Source organism: Neurospora crassa, linkage group II (assembly GCF_000182925.2).
Source record: "Neurospora crassa OR74A linkage group II, whole genome shotgun sequence".
Lineage (NCBI taxonomy): Eukaryota > Fungi > Ascomycota > Sordariomycetes > Sordariales > Sordariaceae > Neurospora > Neurospora crassa.
In genome coordinates this window covers 2,921,641-2,942,140 of record NC_026502.1, presented here as the reverse complement: position 1 = coordinate 2,942,140, position 20,500 = coordinate 2,921,641, and the positions used below count along the sequence as shown (strand labels likewise).

Sequence of the window (20,500 nt, the reverse complement as noted above, 5' to 3'; positions counted from 1 at the left end):
ACGTGATGAGCATGTGAGGGGGACGGGCCGGGGAGACAATCACGCAGTACGCGATGTTGCACGACCAGACGAGTGTCGTCCATGCGGGCCGTGACGGGACGGGATGATGGCCAAGGGAATGATCTCTCATACACTCACTCATTCGTTGTTGAGGCTGAGATGTCGGATCCAATGGGGGAATTCGGTTTGTCTCGTGTTGGTTGGCGGCGGCATGTGGGAGATGTTTCAATGTGAAGAGGATTGGAGGACGGAATTGACACCGCGATTGACAGGCGCACAACCCGACTGAAAGACTTGGCCCTTCCCTTCCCCGCTGATGATTAGCGGAGCTCTCGATCCGGGTCTCCGCCCAGCTGCGGATTCTCATTGGTTCAAGGGAGTGTCCCTTACCATACTCTTCATCTGAGCTCAATCAGGTTAAGCCAGGAACAGGTACCGAGAGCTTAATTGTTAAGGAATTCCCCTTTCTGTGTCCACTGTTCAAACAACCACCTCGATTTGGAAACTTGTTCCTTCATCCGTCGTTGCAATCGGACCAGAACACTACCTACGACTACCCCTGGAAACCGGGCTGAGGCCAGTCTGACTACATTGGGCAAGGTATCACATCCACCATCAGGCACCAAAACACCTCTGGCGAGCACTATGCGCACTTCCGGACACCCTATCCCTTCATTACACGACACCCAAGTGGTGACGGCTGTTTGCTTGCTGCCTTCTAGAAGCTGATGTGTTGCACAGCATAGGTAGTTTCTTCCCCCGTCTCTTTCCTCATCCTGTCTAGTGTATCTATCTTGCCCCTCACCCCTCACCCCTCACCCCTCACCAGCCGATCTCGAGCTCACCGATGAATTTCATCACGAGCAAGAAATTGGTGCTTCCAAATCTCTCGTCAAAGACATGCGATGCTTTCAAGAGCTCACCTGCCGTTGGCATAGAACGATCATCTACTCATTGTGGCAAATCTGACCACGTTGCTCACCTTCTCCACGGCTTGACAATTTCATCTGGAGCCTCTTCCCACAACGGCAGCGACGAATACGCAGTAGACTATAAGTAGTGTGGTAGTGTAGGCAGACGACACTATCATGCCGTTGTCTGATAACGCTCCCCAGTTCCAAACAATTTGGGTAAAGATTATATGTACTACCCGACATCGTTCCATCTCCATCGCTTAGTTCGTATATATCGTGAACCATTCCCGCCAAGTCTTTGGTGTCGAAGTAGATGGTCCTCAACTCCTGACATTCGCACCATATCAAGCTCTGATGCTGCTTCGGCAATGCCGCATATGATATGGCGGACATGCACATATTAAAGCTGCACGCCATCACTGCAGCTGTCAAGCAGAGACAACGAATGGGGGGATTACCTAAGTGCAAGCAGCCGGTGGATGGCATGGGTAACGATATTCTTCCACAATATTCAACCGCAAGTCACGTCTAATTGCCCTGTCCAAGCGGATTGATGGGTTACATGGCATCAGCCTCTCCTGTCGTTGACTCCAAGTTGTCCTGTATCACTGGACTTACACTACAAGTACACAGTAATGTATGGTAGGGGTTAGGGTTACTGGAGGCCTTCAAGCTCAACTGTATTCTTTGTGACCACTCAGGTGAGGCGGAACATCTACCGGTCTTGGCATCGTGACCGCGCGTTTCAATGTTTAATGGCTTCGCCCCAAGACGCGTCTCGCCTGAAAGTCGCCGCCCCGCTTCAGCACAGCAACATCATCAGCTGCATTATACAGTTTTTCAATCATATCTTCAGAATTACATGACCGGAAATGGCTCCCACGAGGGAGATAGCCGCGTCAGATGATGAGGGAAGCGACTTCGACCACATCGACAACGACGACGACGACGACGTGATCCAAGACGCGACTGTGCAGCACAACGGAGCCCAGGAAGGACACCAAAGTCTCCATGATGGCAGCAACGTCTCGACGGACCTGTCCTTCTTCCAGCGCGTCTACGACGAACAAAAAGCCGTTGCAAGCGCAGGAACATATATCAGCACCAACGTCACGACACAAGGGCACCACCAGCCCGCCTCAAAGAGCGACCAATCCTCCTCGATAACCGATCCCGTACCCGCTAGCCGTCGACCGTTGAAAAGAAAGATTGGCGATAACATTGTCGACCTAACCGAGTTTACCCAGGTTACCACTCCTAGAAAAAGCGGTGACGGGAAAGAAAAGACCAACGAAGGTGTAGCCCCGAGTGGTACACTACAAGAATCCGGCTCGACACAACAGGCGGTACGCACATACGGCAAGCGAAAGCAAGCCGAGAGAACACAGCCAAGCCCCGAACAAAAGGAAGAGATATTACAGCAATCAATCGTACGAATCGACCCCTACGAGTTCCCTGATGACGGAGACGATGACTATACAATCCCTTCAATCCCCAAGAAAAAGACAAAGGCAACGGCGAAGCGCGCTTCGCCCACCTCAGCCAGCAGTCTCCCCGTGCCACATCCAAATGCGACCCCTGATCACGACGACATCAGCTTCATCCCACTCCCCCCGTCCGAAAATGCGCCTTCTTCCGTCGTCCAGATCCGTAGCTACCAGAAACCAATATCAAGTGAAGAGAATGTCCCGACAAGCAGCTTGTCTGCCACTGCGCCGCAGCGCCTATACATCGCTCCCAGCACCCTTACAGCCAGCCAGAAAGAAGAATACAGAATAGTCAGCTTGTCTACGCAGGGCACACAAGATAACCTGGCCACACAAGATGATTTGGCCCCACAAGAAAACATACCTCCAGAGTCCTCGCTACCTGCTGTCCCGCCATCGGATCCGTATCCACACCAAATGTTCGGAGACGGACTACTATATGCCGGGGCCGGGACTGCATACAAGTCAAGTGGCATGACTACTGTTGTGCCCTCCAACCTCAGTGACTTCATACGCCGCGGCAACGGTGATGGTGCGCTGGATGCCGCAGCGGCAGCGGCTATGACTCTGACGTCGGGCTTGGGATCGGGCAGTTTAGAAATGGGGACTCCGGCGAGAGTTAGAACAACTTTTTCGGCGTCTTCTCCGGATATCATTGGCGGAGCATCGCCTGGAACTCGAAGAAGTGGAAGGAAGAGGAAGGCTAGTCAGTTCTCTGAGCAAGATGCGACTGAGAATAGCCCCTTGGTGCGTAGTCAACTGGCAGAGGTTCGGGAGATGAGTGCAGAGGAGAACGCTGATTTCGCTCCTGGCGCAACGGATACTCCTCAAGCGTCCGAAGTTCTCGGCAATGATCAGTTGCAGAATGAGCAAATTACCGAGCAACATACTGATGCTACTGTACCCAGCAGTACCGTCAGAAAGAAGAGAGGGCGAAAGAAGAAAGAACCCATCCAAATGGTTACTGAAGAGGATGCTGTTCTGGATAATAGCTTTGAGGCTAGCGAATATCAACAGCAAGAAGAGGTCCCAGTAGCTGCTCCTGAGCCCACGGAGCTTGGACAGCCACCACCAAAACGAAGGCGTGGTCGTCCACGAAAGTCTGACGTTGCCGCCACCCAAAAATCTACCAAGCAACCAACCCCAGCACCCGAACACGATGAGGGAGATGAGCTAGCCTCACCTGCACCAACAACAGGCAGGAAAAGGGGGGCTGTCAGCAACACCAACACAAGGAAACGAAAAGCGTCCGCGCCCATCGTCATAAACGACAGCGAAAGTGATGGAGATCTTTCTGATCCACCAGAAGAGTTGTTAGAAGCTGACAAAGAAGCCGAAAATGATCCCGTTGAAGCAGAGCCAGAAATACCCCCAAGCGACGAGGATGAGAATGGGGACGAAGAGGAAGAACTTCCCCGTAAGCGTGGACGGCCAGTAGCAACGGCTACGGCGGCTGTGGCACCAACAAAAGGGAAAAGAGGGAGGCCACCAAAAAATAAGGTGTTGCAAGAGGTCTCAGCCTCTTCTGCAAGGAAGAATAGCCGATCAAAATCAAAACGCCAGGCGGAGTCGGATTCAGACGATCAATACCAAGATCAAGACCAAGACCTGAAAAAGGACCCTGAAGAGCAAGAAGAAGCAGGAGCAGTGACTGAAAAGGGGAGTAACAAGGATGACCGGGGGGAAACTACTCCCATTCCTGACGCAAAGCCTCCTCGATCTCCCGAAACTCCTGCGAAAGAAGTTGATGAGGTCAAGGACAAGGACGTCAAAAAAGAGAAAGAAATTATCAAGCCGACGAGCTTTTTGTCAACGCAGGGTAAAGTCAAGTACAGAGTGGGCCTGAGTAAACGGTCAAGAGTGGCGTCGTTGCTGAAGGTGGTTCCGAGGAAGCAATGATGATGAGAGGGGCCATTTGCCTGCCAGTCATTTATTCTACTGTAAGACGCTAGATAATATTGGCTTGTATATACCACGCTGTCACATTCACCACAAACCTACACAACTCATAATAATGACTCATGCCAGACCTCCTCCCTTTTAGCCAACTCTATATAGGTACTTATATAACCAACCATATCAGCCAGATCACAAAACTTCTACCTCCCTTTCGTTTCCCAAGCATCTAGATCTACATATTTTTTTTTTTTTACCCTAGGTAACCTGAGACATTTATTCCCCAACCTCAACCGTCCCGCTAGCAACTTCTCTCATCTCTCCCCCCCTCCCTCCCTCCCTCCCTCCAAGAAAGATACAATAAATGTGCACCCACACCATATCCCGCATCCTCTGTCCTCGCTGCTGCCTCTCCGTCACTCGAACTTTTACATCCGAAAGCAAGTGCCCCTCGGCCGCCGCCCTCGATGACGGACGCTACGACACTTCGGTTCCCAAAGAACACTGTCTAAAGTGGACCAATAGGGAAATCAGAATTTTCGGCCAGGAACCGTGTCATAATTGTAAGGATCAGCAAGAGCGGGTGTCGGCGTTGGTGGGGGGAGATGAGGGGAATGAAGGGAGTGAGGGCAGTAAGGCGGGTAAGGGTAATGATGGGAGTAAGGCGGGTGAGGAGGGTGAGGGGGTGAAAGGGGGATAGGGAGGGTAAGGCAGATGATGGAGGAGGAGGAGGAGAAGGAGCGAAAGTACTGGGGTAATGGGATGTAACAAGTCTGACGAATAATGGAATTGAGAACTTTGGTATAGTTAGAGATGGAAATCAAACAGGTGGGCTAGTCTAGCGAGTTTAGCATAGATAGGTAGTCTGTTAACCAGAGCTAGCTTGGGATTATTGATATCAATGATTGTTGGTTAACAGTGATATGGTGATGAGTTACCGCAGGTCAATCCAATCACAGTCATAGCTCCACAAACCATAATCTCATTCACTTCATCTACTCTATCCCACTCAAAGTGACAACTAACCAATCCTCGCATCCAGCGCCATCATCTCCGCCTCATCATCCTCATCCATCTCGTAATCACTAACCCTATCTCTCTCCTCCTCGAACCTCCTCCTCTCCTCCTCCTCCCTCCTCTTCCTCTCCCTTTCCTCCTCCTCCCTCGCCGTCTTCAGCTCCACAATCATATCCTCCGCCATCTTCTCCTGATGCCTCTTGAGGTCCTCCATTCCCCAAATACTCACGCCCTCCTGATCCTTGGCACTAAACGGCTGCGCCATCTGCTTCAAGAACGCCCGCGCATTCCCCACCGCCATATCCGTGCTCAGATTCGTGTTCGCTTCCAAGAAAGCTTGGTTAATCCACTTGGGCAGCTGCGCGCGCTTCTTCATGAAGCGCCGGTCCGCCAGCACCATGACTCCGTAGTCGTCTTTTCCGCGCAAGACGCGCCCCAGACACTGCGCGGCGTGGCGCATGGCGTCGAAAGAGAGAAAGTCGTTTTCGCGGATGCGGTACGTTTCGCGCAGGAACTCCAAGCGGGCCTTGAGGATGCGCGACTCGGTGTACTGGAAGGGCACGCCAATACAGAGCACGGTGCGGCCGTACTGGTGGTCAAAGTCGATGCCTTCGGACACTTTACCGCGCGCGACGCAGAGCAAGATGGCGCCGCGGCCGTTGCAACAGGCGGTGCGGTACGTCTCGAGCGCTAGCGAGGTTTCTTGCGCGTCTGGGGTTTCGACCAGAATGAGTTTGTGCTTCCACACTTCGTCGAGGATGCCCATGCCTTGCCACATGGAGATGATGGATTCCATGTACAAGTACGAGGGAAAGAAGACGACCATGCCGTCGGGCGTGATGCGGGCGAACTCGGTCAGGAGATTGCCGTAGTTGCGCACGACGCTGGGCTCGTTGCGGACTTGGAAGGAGGTGGAGATGGAGGCCTGGTCGGAGCCGCGGGTGACGATCATGGGGAGGAAAGAGCGGCGGGCGAGGGTCATGGCGTAGGATTCCTGCACGACGGTTTCGAAGTTGAGCATTTTGGGGTACATTTCAAGGGGGGAAATGGTACCGGAGGTGATGATGACGGAGCTGAATCGGTCGAAGACGGGCTTGATGGCGATGGCGGCGTCGAGGCAGGTGAAGTGCAGGACTGGGTTCGGGGTCTTGGCCGTGTCGGATTCGTAGGGCTCGAGGATCAGTAGGAAGCCCTTTTCGTAGGTGGCGACGAGGGTTGCAAAGGTGGCTACTTCTTGGAGTGGCCGGTAGTCTTCAATGTTGGTGAGCTCGAGGGTCCGTACTAGCGAGGTTAGACGCTCGGCGCAGAACCGGAGCGGTTTCTTCTCGATGAAGGTGTATTCTTTCAGGTGGGCGAGGAAGGATGGTGGTGTTTCGGAGATGACCTGGCGGACCTTCATGCGGGTCTTGAGGTATTCGATGAATCTCCGGAGGAAGGCAACGAAGTGCTCGGCTCGCCTGATATTGCCGGGGACAGCCTCCTTGAGCAGATCGTCGGGTAGTGTTGGGTTAGCCATAAAAGCATCCTCCTGTCGCCCTTCATCTAGACCCTTGAGTCCTTCGACTAGCTTTTCGTACTCGGACTGAAGTTTCTCTTGATCAGAGTCCTTCATCTCGCTGATTTTGGCCTCCAAGTTCTGAGCACCCCTGGTTGCCCTCATCAGTGAGTCCTGGGTGATGTCGGTACTTAGAGACTCGATGCAGACGTTGTCGATGTTGTGAGCCTCGTCAAAGACGACGATGCAGTCCTTGGATAGATCCTTGGACACGCGCTCGGCGATCTTGGGGTCTAGGAGGTAGTGATAGGAGTAGATGATGACGTTGCAGTGTTGCATCTACATATGAGCTGTTAGTATGTATGGCATCTCGAGCTATTACATCCGCATCCTGGGGTGTTGAGAAGAGACCTACCATCCTCCTGGCAGTGAAATAAGGACACTGTTTCTTTTCCTCGCCATACCTCATCAGGCCATCCAGTGTCCAAATTCCGTTAGGGATCAAGTTATGCGGTTCTAGAAGGTCGAGATTGTCGTGGTAGACGCACGTCTCCACATTCTCCCCCTTTTCCCTCTTCTCCTTGACGAAGCCGGCCGTCAAGCTGCGACACCTCGCGTCGACAATGGCACCGCTCTTCTCCCGCTTGACCGAGGGATGCAGACACAGGTTCTTTCGACTTGTCAGACCGAGACCGCGAAACTCTTCTTCGTGCCCCAGCCGCTCGGCTCGGAACTTCATGAGTGCTCTCAGCTCAACGAGGGCCTTTTCGATTTCGGACATTGTTCGCGAGCAGTAGATCAGCTTCCGGTGCTCTGGGTAGTATTGCTGGTAGGCGACGATGAGTGACAAAAGGGTGACGGTCTTGCCGGTGCCCGAAGGCATTTCCAGGACACAGTTCCCGCCTGCATCGAGGGTTTCTGTGGGGAGTGGTGGTGGTCAGTGGACGTGTGATGAGTGTGAGCTATTTGTTGAATGCTCACTTTTCAAGTCCACCATGTACGCATATTGTTCTGTGTAGTCGGTCTGTCAGCACTTGTGATGGTGTACCAATGTGGATGAGCTCACATACCTGGATATATCCTTGGGTAAGGAAACAGAACTGGGAGATCGCTGTTGTTTGCCGGCAAGTTAGTTATCTGGTTTTTTACAGACCAAGAACGCGAACGCGTCATCTCGGATTTGGCTCTTACTCGATGTTGAACTCCATGGTGGGCGTGTAGTATCACGGCCTTGGATACACGGACAAAGGGAAGGAATTACGAATGGCTGCGCGGGCAGCAGCAACGTTGATGAATGTTCTTGCTGGTTTTACTATGTCGCAGAATATCTAATCGACGCGGGTGTCCGGATGGAGAAGTGCGACAGGGCTGATGCTTAATATGGTCGTTTGATGTTCTATTTCGATGTTTGGTTTGGTGAGAAGCGAGAAGTCGTGAAATCGAGGTCAACTTTTGGCATGTGTCTGCACGCTGGAGCTTCTATCTTGGGTCTTGGCGGGGGCAGTCGTTCGTCTGTTCTTCGGTATTCAAAGGGGCCTCCTCCCTTGTCTCAAGTATGCAGCCTCAGGTCTTCCCCTAGACCGCGTATCTCTATTATTATGGCTGTTTGTATTGCGCTTGTTGTTGTATAGATTTGTGAAGTCGAGAAAGCACGTGCCAAGGTTGCCTGGCGGTGGCCTGTGGCGATCAGCTTCAGGACAGGATCTCGGTGGATTTGATGGATCAATGATGTGCTGTTTCTGGGAATCCGGATCTGGCACAAGGTCAGGTACGGTGATACTTTTACGGTGAGCTGCTGCCGGTCCGGCACGCTTGTTGCCGGCCCGCTGATGCCGGATTGACTGCAGTGAGTGTGGACCCCCCACACGCACAGTCTTTCTCATAGTTCAATTGCACTGTGGCCTTCACATTCAAAAACGACTGGAACACCACAACTTCATCGTCACTTCCACTTCCTCAGCAGCCTCTATATTCATATTTCCTTTGCGCACACTCGCTTCCATGCTCAAAAACTGGTGCACAGGCCGCGCTGATAGAGGTAGTCCGTCTTCTCTTAGTGATTGCAATGCTTCAAGTCTACAGCAATCGGCGGACTTGGAATTTCCTCGGATTCGGATTATACGATAACTATCAGTGTTGGTACTTCCGCGCTCAGTACGAAGGATCGCCATCTTGCCGATTATCTATCAGTCCATGGGTCTTATTCAAAAGGAAGATTAAAAAAACGACCGATGGAAAGACAGGTCCTTCAAAGTAGCGGGAAAACGAAAGCGCCAAAACAAGCTGCAAGAAGGGAGAAACCTCATCATCTCAGACGCTTGAAATCAACGATCGGGAGCAAATAGATTAATTCCACCTCTCACTTCAATACCGTCCGTGGAGTACCACGGCGATCCTCAACACTTTCATATCTCTCAGTCACACATGCAGTATCTCAGCATAACCTTTATGTGGCTGTCCCGTAGGTAGTTGTTGGAATCCAAGAGCTCAAAGTTCCCACATCGACTCGGGAGTCACCCACCACTCTTCATGGAACGTCAACTGACTGCCAGGTACATATTCCACTTTGGGTGGTGACTTTGATACCCCGACTCTCGTATGCCACCACCGGCGGTTGTTGGCGCATGAGTGAATACGAGCAGCGACTGTCACGATGGAAGAAAAACGGGGCTCATCAAATCGCGGCGGCGGCGCTTGTCTGCTCATTACTACTTAACCGCCGGTTTGGAGCAGCAGCAAAGTTCCCAATTCCAAGTAGGTAGACTTCCGAAGGATTCCCAAACCCCGCCGCGCGGTTGCGATCCTTCGCCCCGGACTTACTTCCATATCTACACAGAGGTACTCAGGGTGGGTGCGTGGTGATGGGTGTATGTAGGTAGATAGGTAGGCGCGCCCTTGCTGCCGTTGAGTCTAGATCGGGGCGAGGGAGGGAGGACGGAGGATTTGAATCGACTCCCCGAACGCCTCCTACTTGCATCAAATCGGCTGTCAGAGGTGAGTAGGTACCTTACCTAGAGGTAGGTAGCCGGGCTGGTACTTATAACTTGTTTTAGACGCCGCTGCTGTGGCCGTCAGAACTTTAACTGACTCCTCTTCCCTCCTCTACACGGCGGTGATGATTAGTGATCGGAACCCACTTGAGAGAAAAGGGGGGAAGGGATGGATACTGATGGAGGTGGTTAGTTGGTGTCGATTGGTGTTTGGCATTGTTTCGGCAATTGCAGTGCCTCCGTATCAACCGTGGAGGCAACACATTAGTAAAATTAAAAGTGCACCTCAAATTTTTTCGTTGAGGGGAGGAACGATGTGGGAAAGGGGCTCGAGGACGAGAAGTGAGAGTGTGGGTTGTGAGTTTGGGTACCAAAGGATATCAAGATGAAGTAACTTTTCCTTGCCTTGAGTTGGTTGCCTGTGCAAAAAGTATAGTATACCTGCCTCTTTACTGCCAAAGATTAAGACAGTGAGTGAAAAGGACTTGATTATCTAGGCCCATGGAGCTATCATGGCTTGGTTCCTTGACTTGCGATCTTCGAGTATAGATGAGATACTCGGATCATCATCCTTTTCAAGTCATACCTAGGCAGCTTTTTGCCAAACTTTACGACTGTAGGGAAGCTAGGAGAAAAGAAAACAGATTGGACGGCAAATCAAAGCTAAACTTCCAGCTACATAGTCGCTTCTCAAAGATTGAGGCTCAGCATCCTCACCATCACAAATTCCACGGCCCCCCACATTGAGGACTTGCTGTCTCCTTCGCCTCGGTCGAAACGAATATATCCGCCCTTTATTTCCAGCTAACAAAATCAACAGGTCCTTTTGTGTGCGGTCGTTTCTGGTGAGAGCTAAGCTAAAACATACGTCAACACCACCTTTGGGAGCCTGGAGAAGCAAGGGTATTTTGTCCTTATTGTGTGGATGCGTGCCATGCAAAGAGACCGACGGAGAGATTCTTATACCTTCAAGGTCGTATCAGGTACCTCTACGAGGAGTATCACAAGTACTGGTACTGGATGAATAGTATACCCAGACACTGCAATGACACATGGAGGGTTCAATCGTCAGCATCATGATACGTACGAATTCGGAGTCTCCCCGTGATGGGCTCGTCTATTTGAGGCATGTTTTTGACCCAATCGAGTGATTTGCGTCAGCAGGTCGGTCAGTCTCAAGCTCTCATTGCACCATCCGCCTTTCATCTCTTTATAGTGTAGTGTGGTCGCCGTAGCACCGGATCTTCCCCGGCTTGTCGGGAGGTCTGCTCCTGGTTGGTTGGATGATTTTCGTCTCACGCACACCCATCTCTTTCTAAAGGATTTTTTCCAGTTCCTCAAAGGGAATACCACTACAGCACCGCAGGGCTGTATACATGGTAACCACCAAGAAGCAGCACAACTGAACAACAGGAACTGCCAGTGTCAGGTCAACAATTTGAGGGATCGTCATAAGCACCAATGCAGTCCGACGCACCTCCTTTTTACCGGGACGATCCTGACGTTGATTACATGCAGATGTCCTCAGCAGCATTTCGTCCACCTTTTTTTTTTTTTTTTTTTTTTTTTTTTTTTTTTTTTTTGCGGTTTTCGGTGATACAAGAATGAACTAGAAGGGACAGGTCTCCGTTGTCGAACGCTAGCGACAAAGGACAATGTCGCTCACCAGCATCTGCCCCATTGGAAGTCCTGTGATCCAGTAGTTCTGACATGAGGACACGGTACATATGCACTTTCCTGATCTCACAGTTCCATACATACAGGACGTATGTACGTATGTAGTGTACATGGAGCCTGCCGTCCGCCCCCCCCCCCCCCCCCCCTGATTTGGCCTATATTATCCGGGCGATATAGCTGCAGAGCTTCTAGAAGCAGCGATGGAACCCTTCCCTGTGCTGATAAGGCGACCCATCCATAATACCAGCCACCGTACCAAACACGGTAAAATGTGGGATGCTGTATAAGGTGATATCGAGGGAGGTATGTAATATACGTACCCCTCGTACGGCAGTACGCAGTAAGCACTTTGAGCTTGATTGTTGGAAACGAAACGATCATGGTGCTTTGAGAGAGTGGGAGGGAGGGAGGTCCTGTCATCGTTCGTTGTGTGCTCGCCGCTCCGCATTCGTATCTTGACATGTCTGACTTTTATACGGTTCGGTTCGGTCCGGTCAGTCACCTTTTGTTTGTCGGCGCGTTAGTCATAGCTTCGGACCTTGGATACCTAGGACTGCTAGTTAGGATTTGTCACTGAAATAGGGTCATCACAGTATGAAAGGGCGATAACAAAGTTCCCTGTAGACGGCGTGACAGAAGAAGAAGTATACCCGAGGAGGGGACCAGGCCTCCCTGCCGCCGACGACGATGACGAGGAAAGACAAAAGGAAAGGAATTGATGGAAGCCCAATCCCCTCTGCTCTGCTCTGCCCTTCCCTCGCTCGCCTGGGCTGTGTATGGCCAGACTGCCGGGTATGGTATGTTCATGGTTGGTGGTAAGCCAAACCAAGAAGAACCTTGAAAGAGGGCACACGGTGCCGCACAAATGCCGTGCAACCCCCATGCGTTCATTACGGCGGCTGTTGGACCAATCAGGGCGCTGCTGCGGCGAGTTTAAAAAGGGCTTTGTTGCATTGGTGGTTAGCTGGATGTAACTAAATTGTCCGCAGTACATACCTAGCGTACCTTTGCAGTGTAGTTTAGTTCGAAATTGTATCCAGGAAAGGATCGATGATGGACCCCCTACACTAGAAGAACACATGAAATAGATGCGAGTAAACTTGAAAAGAGAGTGATAGCCCGAGATGACAATAACGCGCAATCATCTCTTCATGACCTTTTCCCATTTTTGGAGAGACGACAGAAATGCTATGTATGGCCTAGGTATCGGCAATTGGGACACTCGGACTTTTGGGATGTACCCTCGCATTCAAACAAGTGAACATTGGCGTTGGGGGCCAAAAATTTGCGAGAAGCCAATGATTGTGAGTCGATGCCGGGCTTAGACACCAGACATAGGACGGGTAGTAAGTACGGGGGAACCGAAAAAAAGAGAACAAAAAGTAGCTGCCTAGACTTAGTTGTTATTCCTGACGGGAAATATCATGATACGACTGCATCATGGCAATGCCACGGCCGCATTTTGGGCCTTTTGTCTCTCGGTGTGTGTTTCTCGCTCGACAGCATCATAAGGCTGAGTTCCGGGATGGGACCGGTACACTGCATTGCCATCCCGGCTCGGGTGTTCGCAGACAGGCAGAGCTGAGTTGGTTGGGACCGACGAACGCGAGCTCAAGTTGGGTGATGTCGTATTTGGCAAAACCATGGAACATCAAGGGCGACTCGCTTGGAGTTCACCTGACCTCATGCCGTGGGAGTGATTGGGCAACCGGATTTGTTGGGTGGTGAGAGGTACTGTAGTGTATGTGTGCTTCTACATACCCTATCTTGGCTTTTGTCGATGGCATCAGAAGAGCAGCAGCAGACCACCAGTTGTCGTCTGAGCTACAATACTGTGTATGTACATATCCACTTGGCTGCAAGGCACCTCATCCGCGGAGTGGAGAGGTTTTCCCGAGCATGTGGAGGTTCCCGTCCCCGCCGCAGCCGCCGCCGCTTGAGCCCTGTAGGGACCGGCGATCGAGGACCGGCATCAACCGAACGGCCAACAACCGGCCCTCTCACTCTTTCCAAACAGTTGGTTTCCATGCTATCACTTGTCACCAACAAGCCAACAATCAAGTAAAGGCGGATATGACCGAAAACAATGCAAACCAACCTGACTGCATCCCGCCTTTCTGCACACTATTACACTTTACAGTAAAATGGCGGGCGGTCCGACCCTTGCATCCCCTAACCGGCACGCCTCACTGGTGCGCTGCCATGCGCTAACGGATGACTTACAGCAACTAAGATACAGCAGCAGCCCTTGGCCACTGACAATCATTACAATTCACAGCTCCGAACGAATAGGTTGTAGTCCTCCATTCAATCCGACCGATTGCGTCACACTGTACTCTCTGGATAAAAGTTCAGATGGAAAGGATGCCCGCCCTGTCTTGCCCTGTTAATGGCCGGCCGTTCGGCGGCCTTCGTCATCTTCGCAATCGAGTCCTACCAAGTCCTCCTCCCTTGTCCTGAATGCAATGATCCGATGACCCCGCAGTTGACTGGTTCTTAAACGCGACTGAGCATTTTACACTACCTACCTACCACCACTAATCACCACCCAGAGTCCAGTCTCTGTCAACTCACTCGAGAACACTTGTGGACACATACATACACCCCAATCAAAGAGTCCGAGCAATCGAATGTAACCCCGGCGGCCGCGTGGGCAGAAGAAATATGGTTGTTTTCGCCAATGTATTTTTCATCCTTCACCCATCTAAACGTTGTTGGCCCCCACCCCCGAGCATCTCCAATCTTTCGCACCAGCGACGAATAAGAAGATAAAGGTCCAACGAGAATCAAAAGCGGAAGCAAAACACATTGTCCGGAAAGAGATATCAGTGATCTAGCGATTAGTTGGTTGCCTGCTTAATGGAAAAGGTGCCGACGGTAATACGACGATATACGAAAGATACGAAGACGAGTCCGTTGTGTTTGTATAAAGTCGTAGAGAATAGTTCCTTCATCCACCTCTTTGGTACTAAACTCTGTGCACTTGTACCTTTCTATTTATCTACGGACCCTTGAAGATGAGCATATCAAGTTACAGACCTAGGTACTACCTCTTGTTTGCTCATGCACTATACATCCCGTCACATCACGTTGGCCCCTAGATCGGGTCTGTAGGTCTGGTCGGTCAGTTCCCCCGCGGCCCCTTGGGTGTACAAGTAATGTACACCGAACGAACCATTCATTCATTCATTCAGTGAGGGAGGGAGTGGCCTCTAATCTAAGCCACCCGAGTCCCTGGACATGGTACCAACCAACACTTTGTGTCGTAACCATGAGTATCAATCATCACAATCCCTGAACTGCGACTACCATCACGAACGTCTTTTTTTTTTTTTTTCCTTGTCAACTTTCATTTTTTTTTCTACTTTAAACGTCCTTTGTCTAAAAGCCTGACATGACAGTCAAGTTAACTTTGACTGACTTGAAACTCGGGGAAAGCTCATGCTGCGTCTGTGATGATTGATTGGAATGGAATGTGATGGGGGAGAGTGATGAGCAATCAATTAATCGATCAATCAAACATCCGAACCTACTTACTATGTACCTCTAAGCAGAAAGCTTGCTTCCCTTCAAATCAGTCCAGTCATGTGTAAGCCAATCAATCATTCATTCATACATAGAGGTAGTCTACCCCTCCTCCCTGATCTAACTTGCATCTCACCTAACCGACATTTTGGTTCTTGACGGTTTAGTTGGTGCGCAAATTTCTCTTTTCTTTGTTTTTTCCCCCTTTCTTTCTAGTTTCATCTTTTTTATTCTCAGAAGGTTTGTTGAATGTTTTCTGATTGAAGGGGTCAGATCGGTCTTGGCTGGCTTGGGAAACAGTTCTGTTCTCCCAGGGAATTTCAGGTTTCAAAGAGGTCGGATGTGTACATTTGTGTGTTTCGGTCATGGTTATGATATGTGCAATGTGGAGAGTGTATGTATAGTGTGCGTCTGTTCGTTCAGACATGGTGAATAGATGAATAAGCAGAGGAGTCTTTTACCCCGTTGAACAGAAACGCGCTAATGAACAATAAATGAAGAAGAAAGAGTGACAAGAAGAAAAAAGATGAGCTTTGTTATCGCAAGGTGCGTGCTAAACATCAATAAAAAGGACTCTGCCGCCCGCGCGCTATAACCCGTGTAATGTTTCTATGCCAACCGACCGACCAACCGACCTCCTTGAACTAAAACCCTACCGAAAAAAAAAAAAAGAAAAGAAAAAAAAGAAAAAAAGAACAAGAAAAAAAAAGGAAACCGCCAGGTCCATATACGACCGGCCATACTCTGTTTATGAACGGTTGCATAAAAAAAGAAACAAAAGTAAAGAACCATCAGGCAGACACAAATCCCAACTTCCCGCTAATGATGACCAAAAATCGAACACAGTAGAAAAGAAAGTAGTACATTAATCGTACAAGCGAGCGATAAGTGTCACAACCGCTCTCCCTGATAGTTCCCCCTTTTGGTATCTCCAGAATAGTAACCTAAAAGTGTGGAAACGAGAAGTGGAAATATGAAACGTCTTTCATCATTTTATCGTACAAGCGTAATGTATATGGACTTGGGGTGAGGTAATCACGTCAGCTCACCTCCCCCAAGAATGACCCTGGCCACCACCAGCCCTCATAGAAGACGACAGCGACGAGAGGATGCCACTGCTGCCTAGGGATGGGATAGCCATGGGTGGAAGGCTATCGATGTTGTTGGTCGATGACGAGAGGGTGTAGTGCTGACTCATGGGGCCAGAGGAAGAAGGTCGTGCGAAGCTGTCGTAGGTCTCTGGTCGGAGATCCATGGTGCCGATGTCGAAGCGTTTGGAGCAACCATCTTCCATGTGCCTGTTTGCAAAGAAGGACATACATTAGTATCGGAAAGTATAAAGGGATGGGGACGTTCGAAGGAGAGAGAGGAGGGGCTTACCTTCGCAGAGTATCTTTCCTGGCAAACAGACGGCCGCAGTAATCGCACTTGTGGCTGCGCTCCTTTAAATGCACACTCTGATGATGTCTCTGGAGATCGGTTTTGCGAACAAACTTCTTGGTGCAACCGGCTTCCTGGCAGGGGAAGGGATAATCCCGGTTTGGCTCGTGTGTCTCCAGGTGCGCCTTGTAATTGTAGCTTCGGCTGAATAGTTTCCCACACCCCTTGACCTCGCACTGAAAGTTGGCTTCCTCTTTCGTCGTCAAGCGCCGCTGTTGTCTCTTGGGACGGGGAACTCGGTAGGATCGTTGTCCGTTTTGGAGGAAAGCTGATGTTTGCGCGGCTCCAGGGCCTGGGTAAAATTCGGTCTCGAGAGGCGGGTAGTCTGACTTTTGCCATCCTGATGATCCTCCGTCTGAGAGATAACCAGCAGTATTGTGTGTGTAGGCGCCGCTGTCTGAAGGGTAGGAAGTGTGCATCGAACGAGGCGATGGGTATTGAGAGACTTCCATGCTTGACCCGTACTCTGTCTCCATCTTGACCCGCGGTGTTAGAGATCCACCCATCGATGCGTTTGAAAGGTAGGGATGTGACGTCCTTGATGCAGGTGGAATTGGAGATCGGGATGACGGGCCGGAAGGCGGCGGCGTAGATGTTGAAAGAGGATGGCCGCTGTGGTGCGAGTGATAAACATCGTGGCTATAAGGATAGCTCCCATACGACTCATACGCTGCGGCAAGGACACTAGGCATACCGGTGGCGGAGGAGGCAGGGAGAATGACGGTGCTGTTCCAGTCGGGCTGACCCATTGATTCAAGCGGTGGTAGTGATGACCCCGGGTCCATAGACGAAGTTACGGAACAGGACTGGTCACCATAGATGGACGAGATTTTGTATTGCTGTTCCACCAGGCCGGGCGAGGGATAACCAACTGATGACCTTTCGGAAGGACAGTAACTGTGCGAGGGGGTTGAAGGTGACCTGGTCAGAGAGGGCGGAGTGAGGGCCATGCTGGAGAATCTTTTTGGGTGAATGGGGATGGGAGGTGTTGGCTGATGTTGGATTATATACGAATTCGTAAGGCTGAAGATGGACACGATGACCTGCGATGGACCTTGTTGTTGGAGAGGAGCGAGAACTAGGCGGGGAGAGGTGCCGAGTAAGATTGCGCCGGGGGTCCGATTGGGTTGTTAGACGCAGTCAAGGGGCTTTGCCTTATGAGAAGGATGGGGGTGCGAGCCAGATATAGGGATGGGCGGACGGTGACTTGTATTGGGAGTGGGGACCAAGTATTCGGTATATACTTGGGAATGGTGATGCTGAGATGTGAAGCAGGCTGTGGAAGCACAGAACAACGGGTGTGGATGACAAGGCAGACAACCGGGGTGTCTTATACACCTCCATGATGGGACCATCTTTTTCTGCCTGGCTAAGAATGGAGTAAGCGCTGCTATACAGAGAGCTTCCCCATAGGAACCTGGGGGCCAAATGCACATCATGGGGATGCAGATGACTGGGCAAGGGGCAGACAGACTGACTGCATAGTACCTACCTGGGAGCTCACTGCACACACAGTACGGCGGACAGGATGTAGCACGGCAAGTGGAACGTCGACTGCTTGTGAGAAGACATGGGTTTGCGGCGGCGGTGGCTGCGCATGGGGTAGGTAAGGCTAGCAAGAAGTAGGTGTGTGTGTGTGTGTGTGTGTGTGTGTGTGTGATTGAAGGTCCTGGAAGAGGAAACAGGACATGACAGCCCATGTGCCGATTCAGAATTACGGTTGGACTAATTTGGGTGACAGGGTCAGTTGACACCACCCTGATTAGGTGGGAAGGGGGATTCCTGCAGAACAAGCGACTGTCTTGTCCCGCAAAAAGAGACATGTTGGCTCAGTGTCTCACTGAGACTCCGAGTCCTAGATTTGGGTGTGAAGATGGTGCAGAAAGATACCCTAGGTATTCTAGTGTACCACAAGGGTGGGAAGATTTAGTGTACAGCGCCCGGAATAGACAAGTGTAGTGTAGAGAGATGACGGACTCGGAAAATAGAGCAGTACGTAGGTATGGATGATGACCTTGGAGGGGAAAATAGAACCCGATGCAGTAGTGTAAGGTGTTACCTCTCTGACGGCTGAAGTATACCTGCCTATCACGGGGTGCCGAACGCAGTCGATCTAATAAAAGTAGAGGCTGCGGTATGTCCCCGTTACTGGAGTGACATTGGCTGGGTAGCTGAAGGCTTGTAACTGTACAATAATACCTTGGGGCTTTGGAGTGTATAGGGCCAGCCAGGACCCCGCCAACAGGCCAACAGGGCTGGGTGACCAGTCACACAGCAGCCCACGGCACTCCTCTTGACTCCCTGGCCGGATGGTTGGTGCGAGCTTGCGAGGGACACACTCCGTTGGGTCTAGCAACAGAAGCTGTTAGAGCTGTGTGCTCATCGAACGGTCTCCGTTGTGCGGAAAGGGTCTGGTCAAGAAGACCCGAGACTTGGCTGCCCTGTCAAGAGCGTGCCATGCCGAATATGTTCGGTAGCCAATCCATAGGGGATCAATAGCTGGCCAACTCTCATCATAAGAAGAACCATGGTCGATTGGGGAGAGGAGAATGGACTAGGCCGACAGTTCAACAGTGTAAAGTGGCAGTTTGAGAGAACGGTATGGCAAGCACAACACCCGGGGGCGCCATCCACGGGTACCTTGGGGCGCAATCTGTCGAAGCCGGTGTGGCAGAGGAGGACAGTGTCTCGACTCTGGATGTGTCCATGGTGTGGGGGAGGCGAGCGCTTGCGCCTGTTTGCTGGACGGGGGACTTGTCTGAGTGGTTAAGCGGCCGACAACAGACGCGGCATCACGAATACCTAGGCGATGTAGGATGCAGGGGACTCTGGGCTGACGATGAGCGTGAGATGATGCTCTTGTCAGCAACGGATTCGACGGGACCTCGTCCACACAGGAAGAGATTCCGAGTGGTCGGAGTAGTCCAGTGGGTTTCCGAAAGACGACGGAAAGAGTCTGGTTGTTGTAACGGCCCCCATTTGCCCGTGTGTGATCAGAGAACGGGAGACATGTGAGGTTTGAGGGCATCGACACGTTGGTTCCTTTTCGGCCCCCAATTTTGTGTCCGCTTACAGGCAGAGGTCGTTGAGACGTGGAAGGACTGATGATGAATGTCCGTGTTGGTTTAGATGGAACTAAGAAGGGACACGAAATGGTGCGAGGAGATGATCTAGGGACAGGTCAGCAGAAGGTGAAGTGAGTGAGTTGACGCGAAGGATTCCCGTCATGCGATGAATGAAGGGAGCTGAGCGGGGAAGTGATGAACGGAAGGGAAGGGAATTGATGCGGGACTGGGAAGGCGCAGAGGCAGATCTGGAGCCATCCCACCTATGGAACCTAGTTGGAGATCGGCTCCACTCCTTAGCGGGATTCCACAAGGCTACTCTCGCTGTACTCAGCCCAGTTCAGCGCAGCTACAGGGGATGAGGGGGGCGAGGAGAAGCTATCGCCCGGGCCACACTGTTCCCAAACAACAACATCAACAACAACAACAACCTCAACAACATCAATCCTCTGACTCCACGATAACGAAGCGCCATCGCGCATACTTACGCCTTTCCATCAACATGGGATCAAGCGATGTCAATTGTCAAAAAGCGCATCGGACGTCATTGACAAGGCTCTGCGCATCCGACAGTTACAACCTAGCCTATACATCCGCTTGAACACCGAGTAAGTACTGTTTGTACAACCGCGGGACGACAACTCTTCAGGGGCATCACCCCGAGCGCTCTTTGGTGGGACGCAACCGGGGCAACTCTGAGTCCGTTCGGCGCAACAAAGGTCCCTCCTTCTTCTGCGCCTTCTGGAAGCTTTTTGGCCAAACCGCTATCAAAGGTACCTTGCCTCGCTCAGTCGCCAGGCAGCCAGATATCCATGGAGAGTCGGTGGAGGCTCATCCTGTGCAAAAGGCCCCTTGGTACGACTACTGTGGGACATTGTAACGAGGCCACTGCACTGTGAGGCTTCGGATGGGCTGGCCTGCAGCTCGGTAACAGCCACACAAGTGCTATTCTTCGGATTCCATTCCCTAAAGTGGTGCCTAATTCTACCCCATG

General features: G+C 51.3%; 4 protein-coding genes and 1 non-coding gene across 5 annotated transcripts; 2 read left to right on the top strand and 3 right to left on the bottom strand.

The window, feature by feature from the left end:
- The first annotated feature begins 1,717 nt into the window (after positions 1 to 1,717).
- On the top strand, positions 1,718 to 4,473 carry NCU01623 (hypothetical protein). The gene has a single exon (XM_951441.2). It carries the CDS (start codon positions 1,787 to 1,789, stop codon positions 4,298 to 4,300), a length of 2,514 nt encoding a protein of 837 aa, XP_956534.1. The 5' UTR covers positions 1,718 to 1,786; the 3' UTR covers positions 4,301 to 4,473.
- Positions 4,474 to 5,262: 789 nt separating this feature from the next.
- Positions 5,263 to 8,537, bottom strand: NCU01625 (DNA repair helicase RAD3). The gene is made up of 5 exons (XM_951443.3): positions 8,001 to 8,537; positions 7,880 to 7,920; positions 7,791 to 7,820; positions 7,225 to 7,727; positions 5,263 to 7,148 (listed from the first exon to the last, which is right to left on the bottom strand). Exons 1-5 carry the CDS (start codon positions 8,015 to 8,017, stop codon positions 5,319 to 5,321), a joined length of 2,421 nt encoding a protein of 806 aa, XP_956536.3. The 5' UTR covers positions 8,018 to 8,537; the 3' UTR covers positions 5,263 to 5,318.
- A 2,845-nt stretch (positions 8,538 to 11,382) lies between these two features.
- Positions 11,383 to 12,146, bottom strand: NCU14139. Its single transcript, XR_897835.1, has one exon. It is a non-coding gene; the product is annotated as a ncrg170 (non-coding RNA).
- A 3,241-nt stretch (positions 12,147 to 15,387) lies between these two features.
- NCU01629 (hypothetical protein) lies at positions 15,388 to 17,817 on the bottom strand. Its single transcript, XM_950691.2, has 2 exons — positions 16,382 to 17,817; positions 15,388 to 16,299 (listed from the first exon to the last, which is right to left on the bottom strand). The coding sequence occupies exons 1-2, from the start codon at positions 17,389 to 17,391 to the stop codon at positions 16,047 to 16,049; spliced, it is 1,263 nt and encodes a 420-aa protein (XP_955784.1). The 5' UTR covers positions 17,392 to 17,817; the 3' UTR covers positions 15,388 to 16,046.
- Positions 17,818 to 19,042: 1,225 nt separating this feature from the next.
- On the top strand, positions 19,043 to 20,166 carry NCU01631 (hypothetical protein; the record flags this gene model as incomplete). The annotated part of the gene is made up of 3 exons (XM_950693.2): positions 19,043 to 19,286; positions 19,571 to 19,637; positions 19,789 to 20,166. 3 exons carry the CDS (start codon positions 19,043 to 19,045, stop codon positions 20,105 to 20,107), a joined length of 630 nt encoding a protein of 209 aa, XP_955786.1. The 3' UTR covers positions 20,108 to 20,166.
- Between the last annotated feature and the right edge of the window lie 334 nt (positions 20,167 to 20,500).

Bases quoted from the DNA above. Each gene is read 5' to 3' on its own strand.
- NCU01623 (XM_951441.2), top strand. From the start codon at position 1,787: ATGGCTCCCACGAGGGAGATAGCCGCGTCAGATGATGAGGGAAGCGAC.
- NCU01629 (XM_950691.2), bottom strand. From the start codon at position 17,391: ATGGCCCTCACTCCGCCCTCTCTGACCAGGTCACCTTCAACCCCCTCG. The intron at 16,300-16,381 runs GTAAGCCCCTCC...CTTTGCAAACAG, and splicing joins AGGAAAGATACTCTGCGAAG to GCACATGGAAGATGGTTGCT.
- NCU01625 (XM_951443.3), bottom strand. The intron at 7,821-7,879 runs GTATGTGAGCTC...CCGACTACACAG, and splicing joins TTACCCAAGGATATATCCAG to AACAATATGCGTACATGGTG. The intron at 7,728-7,790 runs GTGAGCATTCAA...CACTCCCCACAG, and splicing joins GTACATGGTGGACTTGAAAA to AAACCCTCGATGCAGGCGGG.